The following is a 15,472-nucleotide window of genomic DNA, read 5'->3' on the forward strand; positions in this document are numbered from 1 at the left end:
TTACGATTAGAACATTGAATAGTCTTTTATGTTGTTCTTGTTTTGTTTGTTTCTTTCATATTTTCTGCAACTCTTCCATTTTCTTAATGAATGATGCTTACTTTATTTTTTAACCTTTTTTCGTTCAATTTAATATTAAGAGTGTATTTCTTAAATGATTATTTGTGATCAATGTGTTTGTGTTATTTAACCTTTTCTTTCCTTATTTTCTCCCGCTTTTGGATAAGGAGGAAGAGGAAGAAGTAAACTTTCAAAAGAAATAAATTGTACTCTCTTTATTTGTGAGGGGAGTTTAACCACTCCAATCTTTTATCCATATATTTTTTTATAGGTTAAATATGTTTGTGATCCTACTAAAATTGTTCATCCATATTTTTAGTCCCTAATACTAAAATTATTGTTAAAATTGTTGCTAATTAACTCGCTAAGTAATAAGTCATCGCTTATTTTGTTGCTAAGTTCTAAAAAAGTCACTAAGTTGCAGGAGGGACCAAAAGTGTTGATGGAAAATTTTATGAGGACCATTCTTTGAAGAAAATATTTTGAGACTAAAACCGAAATTTAAGATATTTAGGAGGACCTCAAACATATTTAACTCATTTTTTATTTTACCGTCTCTCTAAGAGATATGTTGTCATCATCAACAAAAAAGGGTAGAGTGTGGGTTTATGTGTTGTAGAGGTACAGTTGTATGCATCTGTTAGATGATCTTGTTGATTTTAATGATGATAATAAATTATGTCAAATGATATTCGGGGATGTCTTTATCTATCAAAATGGTTCAACAGTCAAGATGTTCTTTGTGAAGTGAAAATCCAAGTCACCTCAATGATGACAACACTTTATATCATACGGTATTGGGTGAAGTCTCGTATATAAACTATTCAACAATCTTTGGTGAGTGCATCTTATCAAGAAGATATCTCAAGCCTCATCTATCTTAAGATTCAAGTTCCAGTTAAAATGTTAAGTCAATGATGAATCAAGTAAGGGAACGTGAAACTCTAAAGTTGTGAAAGAGAGTATGTGTGAAATCTAATTTGGCCATGCATTCAGTGCGTAGCTGAATGATCAGTTAAATATAAAAAGTATAAGAGTAATTTTCAAAATATCAAGGCAACTCACTCACACACATGCACTCAGAGTCTTTTCATAGTCTTTCTTATTTAATAAAACACTTGAAAATATTTTTATACTCATCCTTAATAGATCAGTAACATGTTTAATCAATTAGGATATTTTTTACATCGATTAATCAACTACCAGATTATAGTTAATCGATTAACTCATTAGTAACGCCTCCAATTGATTAGAGAAACCTTAGTCAATTAATGACGACATAAATTAAAAACTTTCCATGTTTGGGTTGTCTATCTGATTACCAATTTGGGTTTTGGCCAATTTTTTTCATATATTAAGGAGGTTTCTCCTCATTAAATTTAAATACTAAAATTCAAATGTGAATCTCTATTTCTCATTTTCTAATCTCTGGATTTTTTGAAAATTTCGGTAAAAATGCATACATATATTATGCATTTTTATCGAGTTTTTCAAAAAATTCGGAGTAATATATGTGTTTTTACCGTATTTTTCTAAAAATATGGACAAATCTTTGTATTTTTACCAAATTAAAAAATATGGTAAAAATAAATTAAAAAACTCCAAAAAATACTTTTAAAATGCGGTATAAATTAAAAATATACTTGTTATCAAACACAAAAATTAGTAGTGTACATGAAATATCTAAAAAATTACATAGAATCTAAAAAAAAATCTTTGATAATTTTTGTGAAAGAAAATAAAAAGAAAATTATGTAAAAAAAATATAATATTGATCGGGTTTTATATAATAAAAACAAAAAGGGTGTGGGAGGTGCCAAATACAATTTGGAAAGTGACTAAAAAGATTTCTGGTAGAAACTCGAGCACTAAGAGAAATCTACATGCTACTCCATTTTTTATACTTGGCACCCCCTTTTTTTTAACCCAATTTTACCCCTGTTGGAAAAAAGCTGAGAAACAAAGAATTTCCGGTATGCACTTCAAAATTTCCTTTTAACTGAAGTTTCTGGTACAACATACCGGAAATCTAGTTAATTTGAAATTTCCGGTATACCGGAAATTTCAAATTAACTAAATTTCTGGTATGTTGTAATTTTTGGTTTTTTAAACGGTTGAGATTTTCCCGACACTTTGGAGGATCCTGATTGCACCGATACATTTGTGTGGTTTAGAATGCATCACCATTTGTATAAATAGGGGTCTTAGGGTTATCAGATAACTCATCATTTCAACAAAATGTCTCTTCCTCGGTATTTTATTAATGTAGAAGTGTATTTCAATGGCCGCAACCCTGCTGTTCAAACCAAGATTCCAGATGGGCCTGAATCCTTTGCCACCTTGAAAGAAACGTTGAACAATTTGCTGCCTCATTTTGATAACAGGAGGGTGACAAAGATTGAGTTTCGGGAGGACTAGATTAATACAAATGGAAGGGTGAAATACAACTTAATCGAGTTGAAGAATGATGAAGATGTGAAGGCCATGTGGAAATCATTTCGCCGTAGGATAACTAAAGGTTCAATCGAATTGGATGCGCAAATCCAAAGATCCGTTGACGATATAATGAAGTGTCTGATTAGTCCAGAGTCTTCCGGTAGTGCCTAGGTTTTCATGTTTTCGACAACGATGGGTATTCTGCTCACAGATGTGAGGGAAGTGCTCGTAGATCCAACACTGCATAAATAAAAATAATCAAGCCCAGGTAAATTATAATAAAACACAAAAAACCATGTAAGAATATATACCTGCAACAAGCTCAGATAACCAGTAAGCTGTCTGGTGTCAGGACGAGATGCGGCATCAAGCGTCATGTACAGTATCGTCAATGCCGCCCCTCTCCAAGTCCAACATGGGGTCTCAAGGTCGCTGAATAGAGAAAGATAGCAGACATTTATATAAACTCCAGACTTGTCCGCAAAGAGAGTACATGCCACTAGATGTAGCATGTACGCCATAGCGGCAGCCTGATACCTCCCTGCAACGACAAGCTCCTGATAAACCTTCCTCAACCAAGGCATCCTGAGGTGAAAGCCCTGAGTGTCACCAAACTCCTTAAGCACAACAAGCTCATCAACCTCTAAAGCATCCATCACCATTTGCACCGCCCGGTCCCTATGAACTGGTGTAAAAAACGTATCAGCAATCGGAAGGTGAAATAGGAAATGCACATCATTCAGAGTCACCGTCATCTCCACGAAAGGAAGATGAAAGGATGAGGTCTCCATGTGCCATCTCTCAACAAAAGCTGATAATAGAGTGGCGTCCAACATGGTCAAGAAACATCCAGCAAAGTCCATCAAATGAAAGTCCCAAACTATCCTCACCACCTGCATAGGCATTGGTCTCTCGGGTAAGTTCTTCAACTTCGACCCGTGAGAAGTGACCTTCAGCACTGGACGCTCCTGTAACAAAAAAAAATACAATTAAAACAGTGTATATTAAAAATTGCATAATAAAAATTAAGCACTTAAGCAATGTTACATACCTCGCCCTGCCATATCCTATAAGCGACATGGTCAGCATATCATGTCAAAACAGACCTGTCAGAAGGTCCTCTTGGGAAAGCTCCATTAATGTGTACTGATGGCTCCGTAGATACACCTGTGGTGGTGTCTGTATTATGCACCACCTCGTTCCTCAGCAACCCCTTCCTCAACCACAATCACCCGCTCCTCAACTCTAGGCACCTGCTCCTCAACAACATCAACCTCCCCCGCTCCTCAACTCTAGGCACCTGCTCCTCAACAACATCAACCTCCTCCTCAGCAACAGGTACCTGCTCCTTAGCAACAGGCACCGGCTCCTCAGCAACAACCACCGGCTCCCGAACAACAACCACCACCTCAACCTCAGTAATCTCATCCTGAACCACCTGCTCGTCCACAGCAGTGGATGCTCTACCACTCCGGCGGCGAGGTGCGCGGAACCCCCTACCCGCGTGCTCAGCCCTCCGTTTCCGGTTAGAACCGGTCGGAGGAACGCGTTCAATAGGTAACACTGAGGTACCAGCCTCATCAGCAGTCGCCCGAGCACGAGCATAGGCTCTATCAATGGCCCGGCCCGCAACAGTATCATCTCTGCCTCTAGTCCTCACTGAAAAAAATTAAAAAATATAAGAAAAATAGCATTTTTAAAAAAAATAGAAATACCAGAAATTTCAAAATTTCCAGGACCGGAAATTATACCAGAAATTTCAAAGTTTCCGGTATAGGAAATTGTACCGGAAATTTCAAAATTTCTGATATTTTTATAATTTTATAAAGATACCGGAAATTGTGAAATTTTCGGTACAAAATACCAGATATTTTAAAATTTCCGATACAAACTACCGGAGATTTCATAAAATCTACCGGAAACTTACTTGTTTTCTTGAAATTTCTGATACGCTCTTCAAATTTCCGGTATCGCCCAAAAATTTAAAAAATCCAATGTTTCACGCAATTTTCATAAAATATGATAATAATTTTTTTTTCCAACATTTAGGTCGTTTCATTCATTTTGGGGTGACAAATATAATTTTGGGGTGGAAAGTTAATTTCTCAAGCACTAAGCCCATCATAATTCAGACTCGTTGTGGAGCCCATACAATGAGATTACATAAAATCAAACGGTGCTACAAATAACTCTCTGTAACAGTATAGTAACTTTCCCTTTCTCCCTCGACGCTGAAGTAACTTCTTTTCTTCCCCAGCATTTTTTCCATTACTTCAACCCAAGCAATCCTTTCCCCTTATCTCTCTTATTCCATTCCAATCTCAAAAACCCCTTTCCATCTTCTCAACAATCATCAATTCATCATCACCTAAAACAACCAAAACCCAAACAACAACAACAACCATGATGCTCCGAATTCGAAGCCGTGACGGCCTTGAACGAGTAAAACTAGAAAACCCAAACGCCACAAAAATCTCCGACCTCAAATCCATAATTGAAAAACAATTGCGAATCCCCACTCACAACCAAACCCTCTCCACTAACCAAAACCTCTTACTCGCCAAATCCCTCGAAGATCTTCACCGATTCACCGATATGTCAAACCCTAACACTCCTTTATCAGCTTTAAACCTCTCCCACGGTTCAATCGTGTTTTTAGCCTACGAAGGCGAACGTAGGGTTCAGGGACCGGCAGCTTTTAGTCCTGCTGGTTCATTCGGTAAGAAGATGACCATGGATGATCTCATCGCGAAACAGATGCGGGTTGGGAGGCAAGAGAATCCGCATTGCGAAATTGTTTCGTTTGATCGCGATTGCGCTAACGCGTTTCAGCACTATGTGAATGAGACTCTGGCTTTTGCTGTTAAGCGAGGTGGGTTTATGTATGGGACTGTTTCTGAGGAGGGGAAGGTTGAGGTGAATTTTATATATGAGCCGCCGCAGCAAGGGTTGGAGGAGAATCTTATGTTTTTTAGGGATTCGGAGGAGGAGAAATATGTGGAAGCTATTGCGGCGGGGTTGGGGATGAGGAGGGTTGGGTTTATTTTTACTCAGAGTGTGAGTCAGGCGAAAAAGGATTATACTTTGTCGTATAGGGAAGTGTTGCAGGCGGCTGAGTATCATGCTGAGAGTGGTTTGAAGGAGTGGGTTACTGCGGTGGTGAAGCTTGAGGTGAATGAGGAAGCTGGTGGTGCTGATGTGCATTTTGAGGCTTTTCAGATGAGTGATGTGTGTATTAGGTTGTTTAAGGAAGGTTGGTTTGATATTGAGGTTAAGGAGGATCATGATCCTAAGTTGTCTGTGATGAAGAAGGATGTGGTTGTTGGGGTTAAGGATACTAAAGAGGTTGATAATGATTTCTTCTTGGTGGTTGTTAAAATCGCTGATCATCAGGTATGTTTTATGTCCTTTGTTTTTCTCTTTCGTTTGCTTACTCTATGTTATTGTGTCTGTTATTGTGATTCACTTTTACCTATTTACTCTATTAGCTAAATGACGAGGCCTACTTGTATTACTGTTTGGAATTTGGATAAACAACCTGTTTAAGCTATAGTATAATAAGCACTTATGTATAAAATATGTCTATAAGATAAAATTACATCAATTTGCTTTTACATAAAGGTATAAGCTATTTTGATCAGCTCTAGAAGAATAGTTTCTCTGAATTCGGAGTGCTTTGTTAAGTAATAGTTCTTATCCATGTTTGTGGGTTTAAACAATTTAAGATGAGTGGAAAAATGTGAGGAAAACCATTTATTCTAGGTTTTAAAATTTCAGTTCTAATTGCCGATGTAGAGAATTGCAAACAAATTATTGTGGTCCTGTTACGGTTGTGAATACCTCAATAAGCTTTAAAGATGTGGTTCTATCATAAACTCTCTATATTTAAACATGAAGATGAATGAGAAACTGTAGGGGTAATCATTCTATCCAAAGTTTTAATTGGGAATTGTAGATGCGGCGGTGATTGTAATTATGCCACGACCGGCCACAGCTGTAGTTGCAATACAACCTCTAAAGCACATGTACAATAGAAAAGAAAGTACCTATATTGGGTATGTATCAGACACATGTACATTTATGATACATACTGAGTGCTGGATACTCATATCTGGTACGACTTGGTGGGGCTGGGTAGCTGAAAGAGAGAGCTTGCGACGAAGAGGATGCAGACACGACATGATGAAGAGACTGTTCTAAGACTTGATGAAGAAGATTGAGTGACAAAGATTTACTCACCGGCTGCGGCTGCGGCTGCGGCTTAGCATGTAAAATACCATTAGCCAAAATAACACACTAAATACTTAGAGTTAGTAAATAATGGGCTTGGCCCACAAATATTTAATATGAGAATAAATGCTCATAGGAGTTGTGGCTTCATTAAAAGAACTTAAATTAATTATGGACTTACCCAAAATAAATGCAATAAAATTGCAAAATTAAGGACTATATAAATGTCACAAGCCATATCTCATACTTTGTACCGTACATGTACCTATGCAACACATGATACGGCTGTGGAGACCTCGAGAATCTATCGATGTTGCAAACCTGAATTTAAAACTAAGATTCTTGCTTAAATGCCCCATTTTTATTCCATTCCAAATTGAGCAAGTGGGGATAGTGGATACCTTTTCTTTTATTTCAAACATCTTGTTTACTACTATTTCACTCAATATGCCTTATGCCTATACCTTCTCCCCTCATAACCATCTAAATTTTCATTTTATCCCGTCCGTCTCCTTTTCACCACATTTTCTCTGAAATAGCATAAAACTACGAAGCACAAACACCTTCCACGCTGGCACCGCCAATGTAAAAAACATAGCACACCGTGATGCACATTAATAATAATTAAATAAAATATATAAACATCATCACTAAAAGATCTAAATTGAGAATCAAAATTTATATGTGCATCTAAATTGAGCAATTTGTTTGAATATAAAAAATTAAAGATATGCTAGTTTTTCATCTTCATCTATCTCAAAAATGATGTAATCAAATTTAAGATCTTTAACAACGCAGATGTTCAATATGTGCGCATATGAAAAGACATGTAGACGTGAACATGCGGCAACTTTTCAAATGCTTAATTAAAATACATAATATATTACTTGTAAAGGTTTTTTGTTCTTACAATTTTAGGAAAAAATTAGAACAAATATCTATTATTCATGTAGATGTGTCTAGGTGTTATACAAGTGTCGGACACTAACATTTTTACACGAAGACACTCCTAATCCTTTGAGTGTCTGTGCTTTATAGGTATAAACTTTATCATCATTTCGTCTAAAACACTTTTTGTAGGGTGCTTAGAAGTGGCATACTGAGCTCTTTTGAGCCGGGGTTTTTAAGGAAGAATAAATGGATTGCATGTAAGCTGTGTAGGTAGTAAAGGAACAGTTCCCATCTTTGCTCATCAATTGATACCCAGGGTGATTGAAATGACTAAATTGCAGGGCTTGTCTCTTACTTGTACTATGTTATGCATAGGATTAGAGTGTGCAAAAAAATATAGTTGTTTAGTTTGATGATTTGCATTTTAGCATTACACCGTTTTCTATGGATTATGTCTGATTTATTTCAAAAGTTTGACCCATAGGAGACCCATTATGCGCAAGAAAAATGTTCCTTCTTCATTCATGCTAAAGAGTGTGATACTATGTAACACTCTAACCCCGAAAACTCTTTATTTGTAAAAGATAAACAAATATTTCTCCAAAAAAGATGTTACACATACTCAACAAACTTATTCTTTCAAAAATAAACATAAAACATACTTTAAACTTCAAACATACTTTAAATTGTCTTAATGAAATAAGGGTATTTGATTAAATAAATAATCCAAACAGCAACTCATAACAATAATAAAATGTTTCAAATTCGGTTTCCCACACTTGAAGGACGTCACTGCAATACATTCTGAAGCACCGTGACCCAATTCTCCACATTTCATACACTTAAGAGAAGCAGGAGCACCTCCCCCAATTGTTTCTTTCCTAGCTGAAGTCTTCTGTTGAAACTTCTGTTTTCCTTTATCCGCTGGAGTCACATATGGTTTATTACGATTCTAACCCCTATTCTTCTTCTCACTAGCACTCTTGTAGTGAATAGATCTGGCTCTGCTATCTTCATCACGGATTCGGCATTTATTTGCCAAAATTGAGAAACGAAGAATTTCTTGACGCACTTAAGAACCTTTAGCTTCCGCACCATTTTAATGATGGCAATATCTGAGCAGCTCTTCAAACTTAGCCGCATAGTCAACCATGATTATACTTCCTTGTTGCGAACGTCAGGAAGTATGACTGTGGTTGACTATGCGGCTAGGTTTAAAGAACTAATCAGATTTTGTCCTCACTATAATGGTTCGGAAGCTGGAGGTTCTAATTGCGTGAAGTTCGAGAGTGGCTTACGTCCTAAAATCAAGCATTTCATTGGTTATCAGGAAATTTGTGGTTTTCAGTTCTGTCGAACAAATGCAAAATCTATGATGAATATAGCAGAGCCAGATCGTCTCACTTAAAGAGTGCTAGTGAGAAGAAGAATGTAATTAGAATTATAGCAAAGCCAGATTGTCTCACCAAAAGAGTGCTAGTGAGAAGGAGAATGTGGTCAGAATTATAATAGAGCCAGATCATCTCACTAAAAGAGTAAGTGAGAAGAAGAATGTGGTCAGAATTATAGTAGAGTCAAATCATCTCATTAAAAGAGTGCTAGTGATAAGAAGAATGTGGTCAGAATTATAGTAAGTTGTATGTGACTCCAGCGGATAAGAAAAACCGAAGACTTCAGGTAGGAAAGAAACAAGTGGGGGAGGTGCTTCTGTTTCAAATGTAGAGAGTTGGGTCATCGTGCTTCAGAATGTACTGCAGTGAAGTGTTTCAAGTGTGGGAAATTGGGTTTGAGACGTTGTATGAGTTGCTGTTTGGATTATTTATTTAATCAAATACCTTCTTTCCTTGAGACAATTTGAAGTTGAGTTTCCGCGGCTGTTTTATGTTTATTTTTGAATGAGTATGTGTAACACCTGTTTTGGAGAAATATTTGTTTATCTTTTATAAATAGAGTTTGAGGTTAGGGTGTTACATAGTTGGTATCAGAGCATCATCTAACTAAATAACTCGATAAATGAAGAGGCCTCAACGCCATCCTCCAGCTCAAACAACAAATGTTTTAGCTCTAACCTCTCGTGAAATCAGGAAATGTTTTAAATTGCATCATATTTCCTACAACCTAGTTTGCTTCCCGAACATGATTTGCATGTAGGGTAGATATTTGGACTATAAGAAGTCTGCTGCCTATTGTTATTCAATATATCTTCCTATGAGGGGAAAAAGAATTGAAATGTTCAAAATATGGGCATGATTAAATAACAAGTGAGCTTTTGATTTTCACGAACATAGGAATTGATACGTGTCATGAAAGAATGATTACTAATATACTTGGAATATTATTCATTCTATCCTTCAGAGTCTAAACAGTTAGTTTAGAAACTTTTCATAAATGTGTGTTGTATGGAATGAGTTCAATAGTTTTATTCTAAGCAGTTCCATTAGCTAATTTCTCAAGGTTTAGTATGTAGAAGTTTTGTACTTTGATATTGGTTTTGTTTTGCCCTGTCTGTGTGTGCTTGTGTAGACGCTTCTAGATTTCTATTATAGTTGTATTGTTGAGACATACTGTTATTATTTTGTCCAAGTGGGATTTCGACACCACCATTAATTTCTTTTGAGTATTTTAATCTTCTAAGATGGGTTGGTCATAGTGATGATTTGAACTGACTCTACCAGTTACTGTTATGGGGGCTCTCTTTGTAAAATAGTTGTCCTTGTATTGGTAAAGTTATATAGTGTGATTAAGTTAGTGACTGTAGTATTGATTCTAGTTATTTGAACTGAGTCTGCACACTCTTGTTTTAAAATGGTTATCTTCGGTTAATCTGAGTTTAGGTTTCAGATGTCAGTCTCTTTGAATTGGATTAACAAATTTATTTATTGAGTGGTTGATAAATTATCTACTGTAATTCTTTTTTTTTAACAAGGTAAACAAATGTCAAAAGAGTTGTGTAAATGTCTAGAGTTTTATGATCCAATTTTTCCCCTGTATCACTGGAACCAAGTGGTATATGTTCAGTGTAAACTTTAACAGTGTCATAAAAATCATTCTTTTCTTCTAAATTCCACTAACTATCAAATCCTTATTTTGGTGGAGGACTGTCCAAGACCTGAGTCGAGTAGAACAAATGTGTGCTCTGTTGAAAAATGCTATTTGTGATAAGTTTGAAGAGCTGAAACAGAACAATTAAGGTTTTCTTGACATGACAATTGTTAGATATAATAATGATTTATTTATTGGTTTGATATCATGTGGGTCAATACTAATATGACATGCCATATTATTTGAAGCCTTTTCTTCCTGTTATGTTATTCATGCCTAATTTGGTCTGTTATATTATTTGAAGCTTTAGTCTTCGCAAATTATAAAAGCATTGTGAAACTCATGAGTGCGCTTTTACCAAATTGCAGGGTCCTCTTTCATCAACATTTCCCGTTGAGAACCGGATAATTCAAGTGACTGCAAATGCGCTGAAGAATCATCTTGAACGGACTAAAAGTCTTCCATTTGTGAAACGAATTTCAGATTTTCATCTTCTTCTCGTACTATCAAGGGTTTTGGACGTGAATGCTGATGTTCCTGCATTGACAGAATGTGTACTGACACAGAGTGCTGTACCAGAAGGTTACCAGATCCTTATTGAGTCCATGGCTAGTGCTGCTTAGTGCTTTATGCAGGTGCTCGGGGCTCATGTAGGACTATGACCACACAAAAAAACATGCACTATATGTTCTGGTCCTTGACAGTAATTTAGTGCATATTTCCCAATTGCGCACACAATGTTTATATGTTGGTTACTTATAACATTACTTCTCGTGGCATTGCTGCATAAATGAACTGATATTGTAATCCACGTGTGTTTCTGGTTAAATTTATTGGAGATAGCACTTATGAAAAATTGTCATTTTATGTGCGAAGATATAGCAGATAATGCTTTTAAGACTATTGAAATGAAATGTTAAGCTGCTGGAGATGGCTTTTGCAATCAAGTTCTTGGTGGACATGCAGCTAAATATCCGACTTTAGCTACATTATCCTTGCGCTCAGATTTTAAGATTCGGTTATTTTGAATTCTGGATAGAAAACAAAGAGAAAAGCGTAAAATAAAAAGAGAAAGAAAGAAAACAGAGAGAAAAGAGATGCCTTTAAAATCAATATATTAAAATATTATTTTACAAAATATAAGGATTTAACGAAAATACACCGTGTAAAGTAGTTTTATACTGTCAAAGAAATCATATCCGTTAATTAATTTTTTTGTAGATATCATATCCGTTATTTAATTTTTTTTTGTAGATGTTTGACTTTTTCTTCAAATCATATATAAAGTATTTCTTTTCAAGGGTTGTGATGTATTGACAGTGTAAAATTTTACACTGTTAAGATAATTATTTTTTAATCATTTTTGACAAGTTCAATATTATTTTCTCTATTTTTACAATATCTTAAACTTTTGTATCATCTTTATCTTATTATATTTTCAATTTTTGTAAGGTCTTCAACCTTTTTACTATATCTAATTATATATTTGACAGTGTTTTTCTCTTGTTTTTTTCTCATAGCGGATTTTTATGTTGTATTGAATGGTAGTTTTCAAATATAAATTAAAAATAAAATATTTTTACTCGCATGAAATAATTGCTATTCACAAATGATATGATTTTCAAATATAAATTAAAAATAAAATATTTCTACACGCATGAAATAATTGCTATTCACAAATGATTTGTAACGAATTTTATTTTTCCAAAAGTACTTGTATATGGTCACTAGAACTAGAGCCGTCAAAATGGGCCGAAGCCCATGGGCCGGCCCGCGGGGCCCGAAAAATGTTAGGACTTGGGCCTAATTTTTTGAGCCCATTTTATTTTGGGCCTTTTTGAGCCCGGCCTGAAAAAGCCCGGCCCTAAATGGGCCAGCCCGTATGGGCTCTGGGTAGCCCATGGGCCCGATAAATAGTAAAATTTAATATTTAATTAATAAAATTTAATATTTAATACTAATTAAAAAATTCAAATTTTTGTATTTCTTTAAAATATCTTTTATAATAGTGAAATATAAAAACAAATTTTAATATTTTTTTAAAAATTAAGCTTAATATAATTATTTTTTTTAAATTAAAGAGAATATTTAATATATTTTTTGGAAATAGGCTTTTTGGGCCCGGCCCGAAAAAGCCCGAGGCCCGAACAGGGATGGGCCTGGGTAGTAAAAACGGAGCCCATATAAAAATGAGCTTTTTGGGCCCGGCCCGGAAAAGCCCGAGGCCCGCTAGGCCCGGCCCGTTTAGGGCCGGGTAGCCCGTTTGGACAGCTATAACTAGAACTACATACAATATTTGTATATTTCTATGCAATAAGAAATTTTATATCAAACATATTCACTCATTCAATTATTCTCAAACTATGGACTAATTTTTGCAGTTTTTTTTTTCTATAAGCAGTTTACATTTAGTAGGATTCGAATTTGAGATTTTGAGAGACTCTCAATATCGAGCCTTCACTAATAGGCCGCACACGCACACAAACATACATACAAGTCTTTGCAGGTAATATGACATCTACTTATTATGATAACAACCACCATGATGACAACTCTAATGGCAACTATGATAAGTCAAGCATAAACAATTAAGTGGTTAAGGATGCAAACCTAAGTATTATGGCTTGATAAATTTGACTATCGAATGAGGGAATTAAATGGAAACTATCTAAAACCTCATATCAAGAGATCTCAAGCAGTGTCAATGTGAAGAAGAAGTATCTTACAAAAACTTGTAGAAAAGGAGTAATCTCCTATTTTAGTAAGTGAGTGATCATATGTAAAAGCAAACAGATTTTTTTGTAAAAGCACGAGGCTAAAACACACACACACCAAAACCTTTTTCAAAGTAATTTTCCAAAAGAAAATACTTTGAAAAACATTTAGAAGTTGTGTCAGATGAATTGGGAGCAGTCAAATAAGACTGGGGTGAAATTTTGACTTTTCTAATCGATTATAACATATGTCCAATCGATTAGATTTTCAAAAACTTGAGGCCCAAGCATGTTTGAATGCACCTATATTATGCGCAACGACTAGATATCTTAACTTTCCATTTTGAGGACTTACAATCGTATATTTGACTCATATAATCGATTAGCAATTTGGTCTAATCGATTAGCTAACAATAAAATTTGTTTAATGTAATTCCTTTTTGGGCCAGCCTTCTGCCTATAATAAAGGTCTTATTTCTCATTTAAAAGCACCAAGAGTCGTGTTTTGACACTTTCATCTCTCTCACACACACACTCTCTCTAAAGTTTTATTTAACTTTCTCTCACTAAATATTTTAGCCAAATGACTTTGTGAGAAAAGTTCCTTTGTAAGTGAGGATATATCTGTAATTCAAGAAAGGTAGAATTGTAAAATTCACCAAAGAATTTTTTTGCATACACCTTAGTTGAATACTGTCCATTTAGGAATTTATATGGGTTATAAGCTCATCCGGTAAACGCTTATATTCGAGGATTGTGTGATCAGTCCTAGGTTTGGTTGAAGATTAGTCAGTGTTAAAATCTTCATATGTTCTTGATTAGTCCGATTAAAATTAAGATAGATTGAAGCTCGACCAGGTATAAAAATCTTTAAAGGTTCAAGATCAGCCCGACTAAAATCTCATAGATTGTTGGTTAGTCAGGCTAAACCAAAGTATTGAGCTCAAATTTTTTGGAACTTGAAAATTAATCACTCCAAGGTCTTTGTTTGTGGAAAGAAGACTAATCGCTTTAATTCGCTGTTGAGAAGGAAGATACGTCGCTTCACTCTCAACAATATATTCGCTTCACTCTTAACAACATATTGAAGAAAAGAAGCAAACATCGATATCCTTTATCTTGTATTATTTGGTTGAAGGTCAACCAACATTTCCTTATATAAGAGAGTTCGTGATTCTTTCCTACTAACAACTTTCAACTATTATTGAAAACTCTCGAGATCAATTCTTAGGGACAAGACTAAGTCATTTTGACTAAACTTGTATAATTCTCGATGTTCTTCTCTGCAATTTATTTTTTGGTATTTACTTTCAGCTATCTAAGTTTGTCAAACTCTATTTTTAATAGGAAAAAGTTTTCAAAACCACGTTTTTCTAAACCACGCAATTCACTCCCTCTTGTGTGTGAAGTCTCGAGTCCAACAACAGTCTGGCCGTATCCCCTGACACGGACCGTGTTGCTTCCCGGGCAGTTACAAATTTGGAAAGTTTTTTAGTGTTTTTGTGATTTTGTGCATCCATAACCATCCAAGACTTTATGTTAGTGGGTTTTGATTGCTTGGCACGGAATAATTGGTGATTGTGAGTAATTTATGACTAGTTTTTATATAAATAGTCACTTGAGCTTCAATCATCTTCCACTCACCACTTTTTATTTGTTACTGGTTAGTTACTTTGTAATTTCAACTTTTGTCTATTGCTTTTATCTTGTATTTCTCTGCAACATTTTTGTACTATTTAGTTTTATTATATTTAAATCAAGCTTGCCTTCGATTCAAGTTATTTTACATTGCTTTACTTTGTTTACTTGCATGACATGCCTTACCATTGATTAGTTGTTGTTTATCTCATCATGAGTGAGTAGTTCCATAAGGACAAAGGGTCATGACGGTCTATATTATGCCGGCCCCTAATTGATTTATTAGAATTTGAATTACAAGAATACTAAGCATATTTTTATTTTAGAATCCGAGTCCTTAAAAAAATTTCTGTCGGTTGCAGAAGGAAAGGAAACCTAGACATGATTGTAGTCCGAAAAGATATGCATCGATGTCGGATTGCTAATTACTAAACAATATAATAACGTTGCGTCCACTATGA

General features: G+C 35.2%; 1 protein-coding gene across 1 annotated transcript; it reads left to right on the top strand.

The window, feature by feature from the left end:
- Positions 1–4,679: 4,679 nt before the first annotated feature.
- On the top strand, positions 4,680–11,530 carry LOC131610869 (NPL4-like protein 1). The gene is made up of 2 exons (XM_058882926.1): positions 4,680–5,889; positions 11,028–11,530. Exons 1-2 carry the CDS (start codon positions 4,900–4,902, stop codon positions 11,280–11,282), a joined length of 1,245 nt encoding a protein of 414 aa, XP_058738909.1. The 5' UTR covers positions 4,680–4,899; the 3' UTR covers positions 11,283–11,530.
- The last annotated feature ends 3,942 nt before the right edge of the window (positions 11,531–15,472 follow it).

This window comes from Vicia villosa, linkage group LG6 (genome assembly GCF_029867415.1).
Source record: "Vicia villosa cultivar HV-30 ecotype Madison, WI linkage group LG6, Vvil1.0, whole genome shotgun sequence".
Lineage (NCBI taxonomy): Eukaryota > Viridiplantae > Streptophyta > Magnoliopsida > Fabales > Fabaceae > Vicia > Vicia villosa.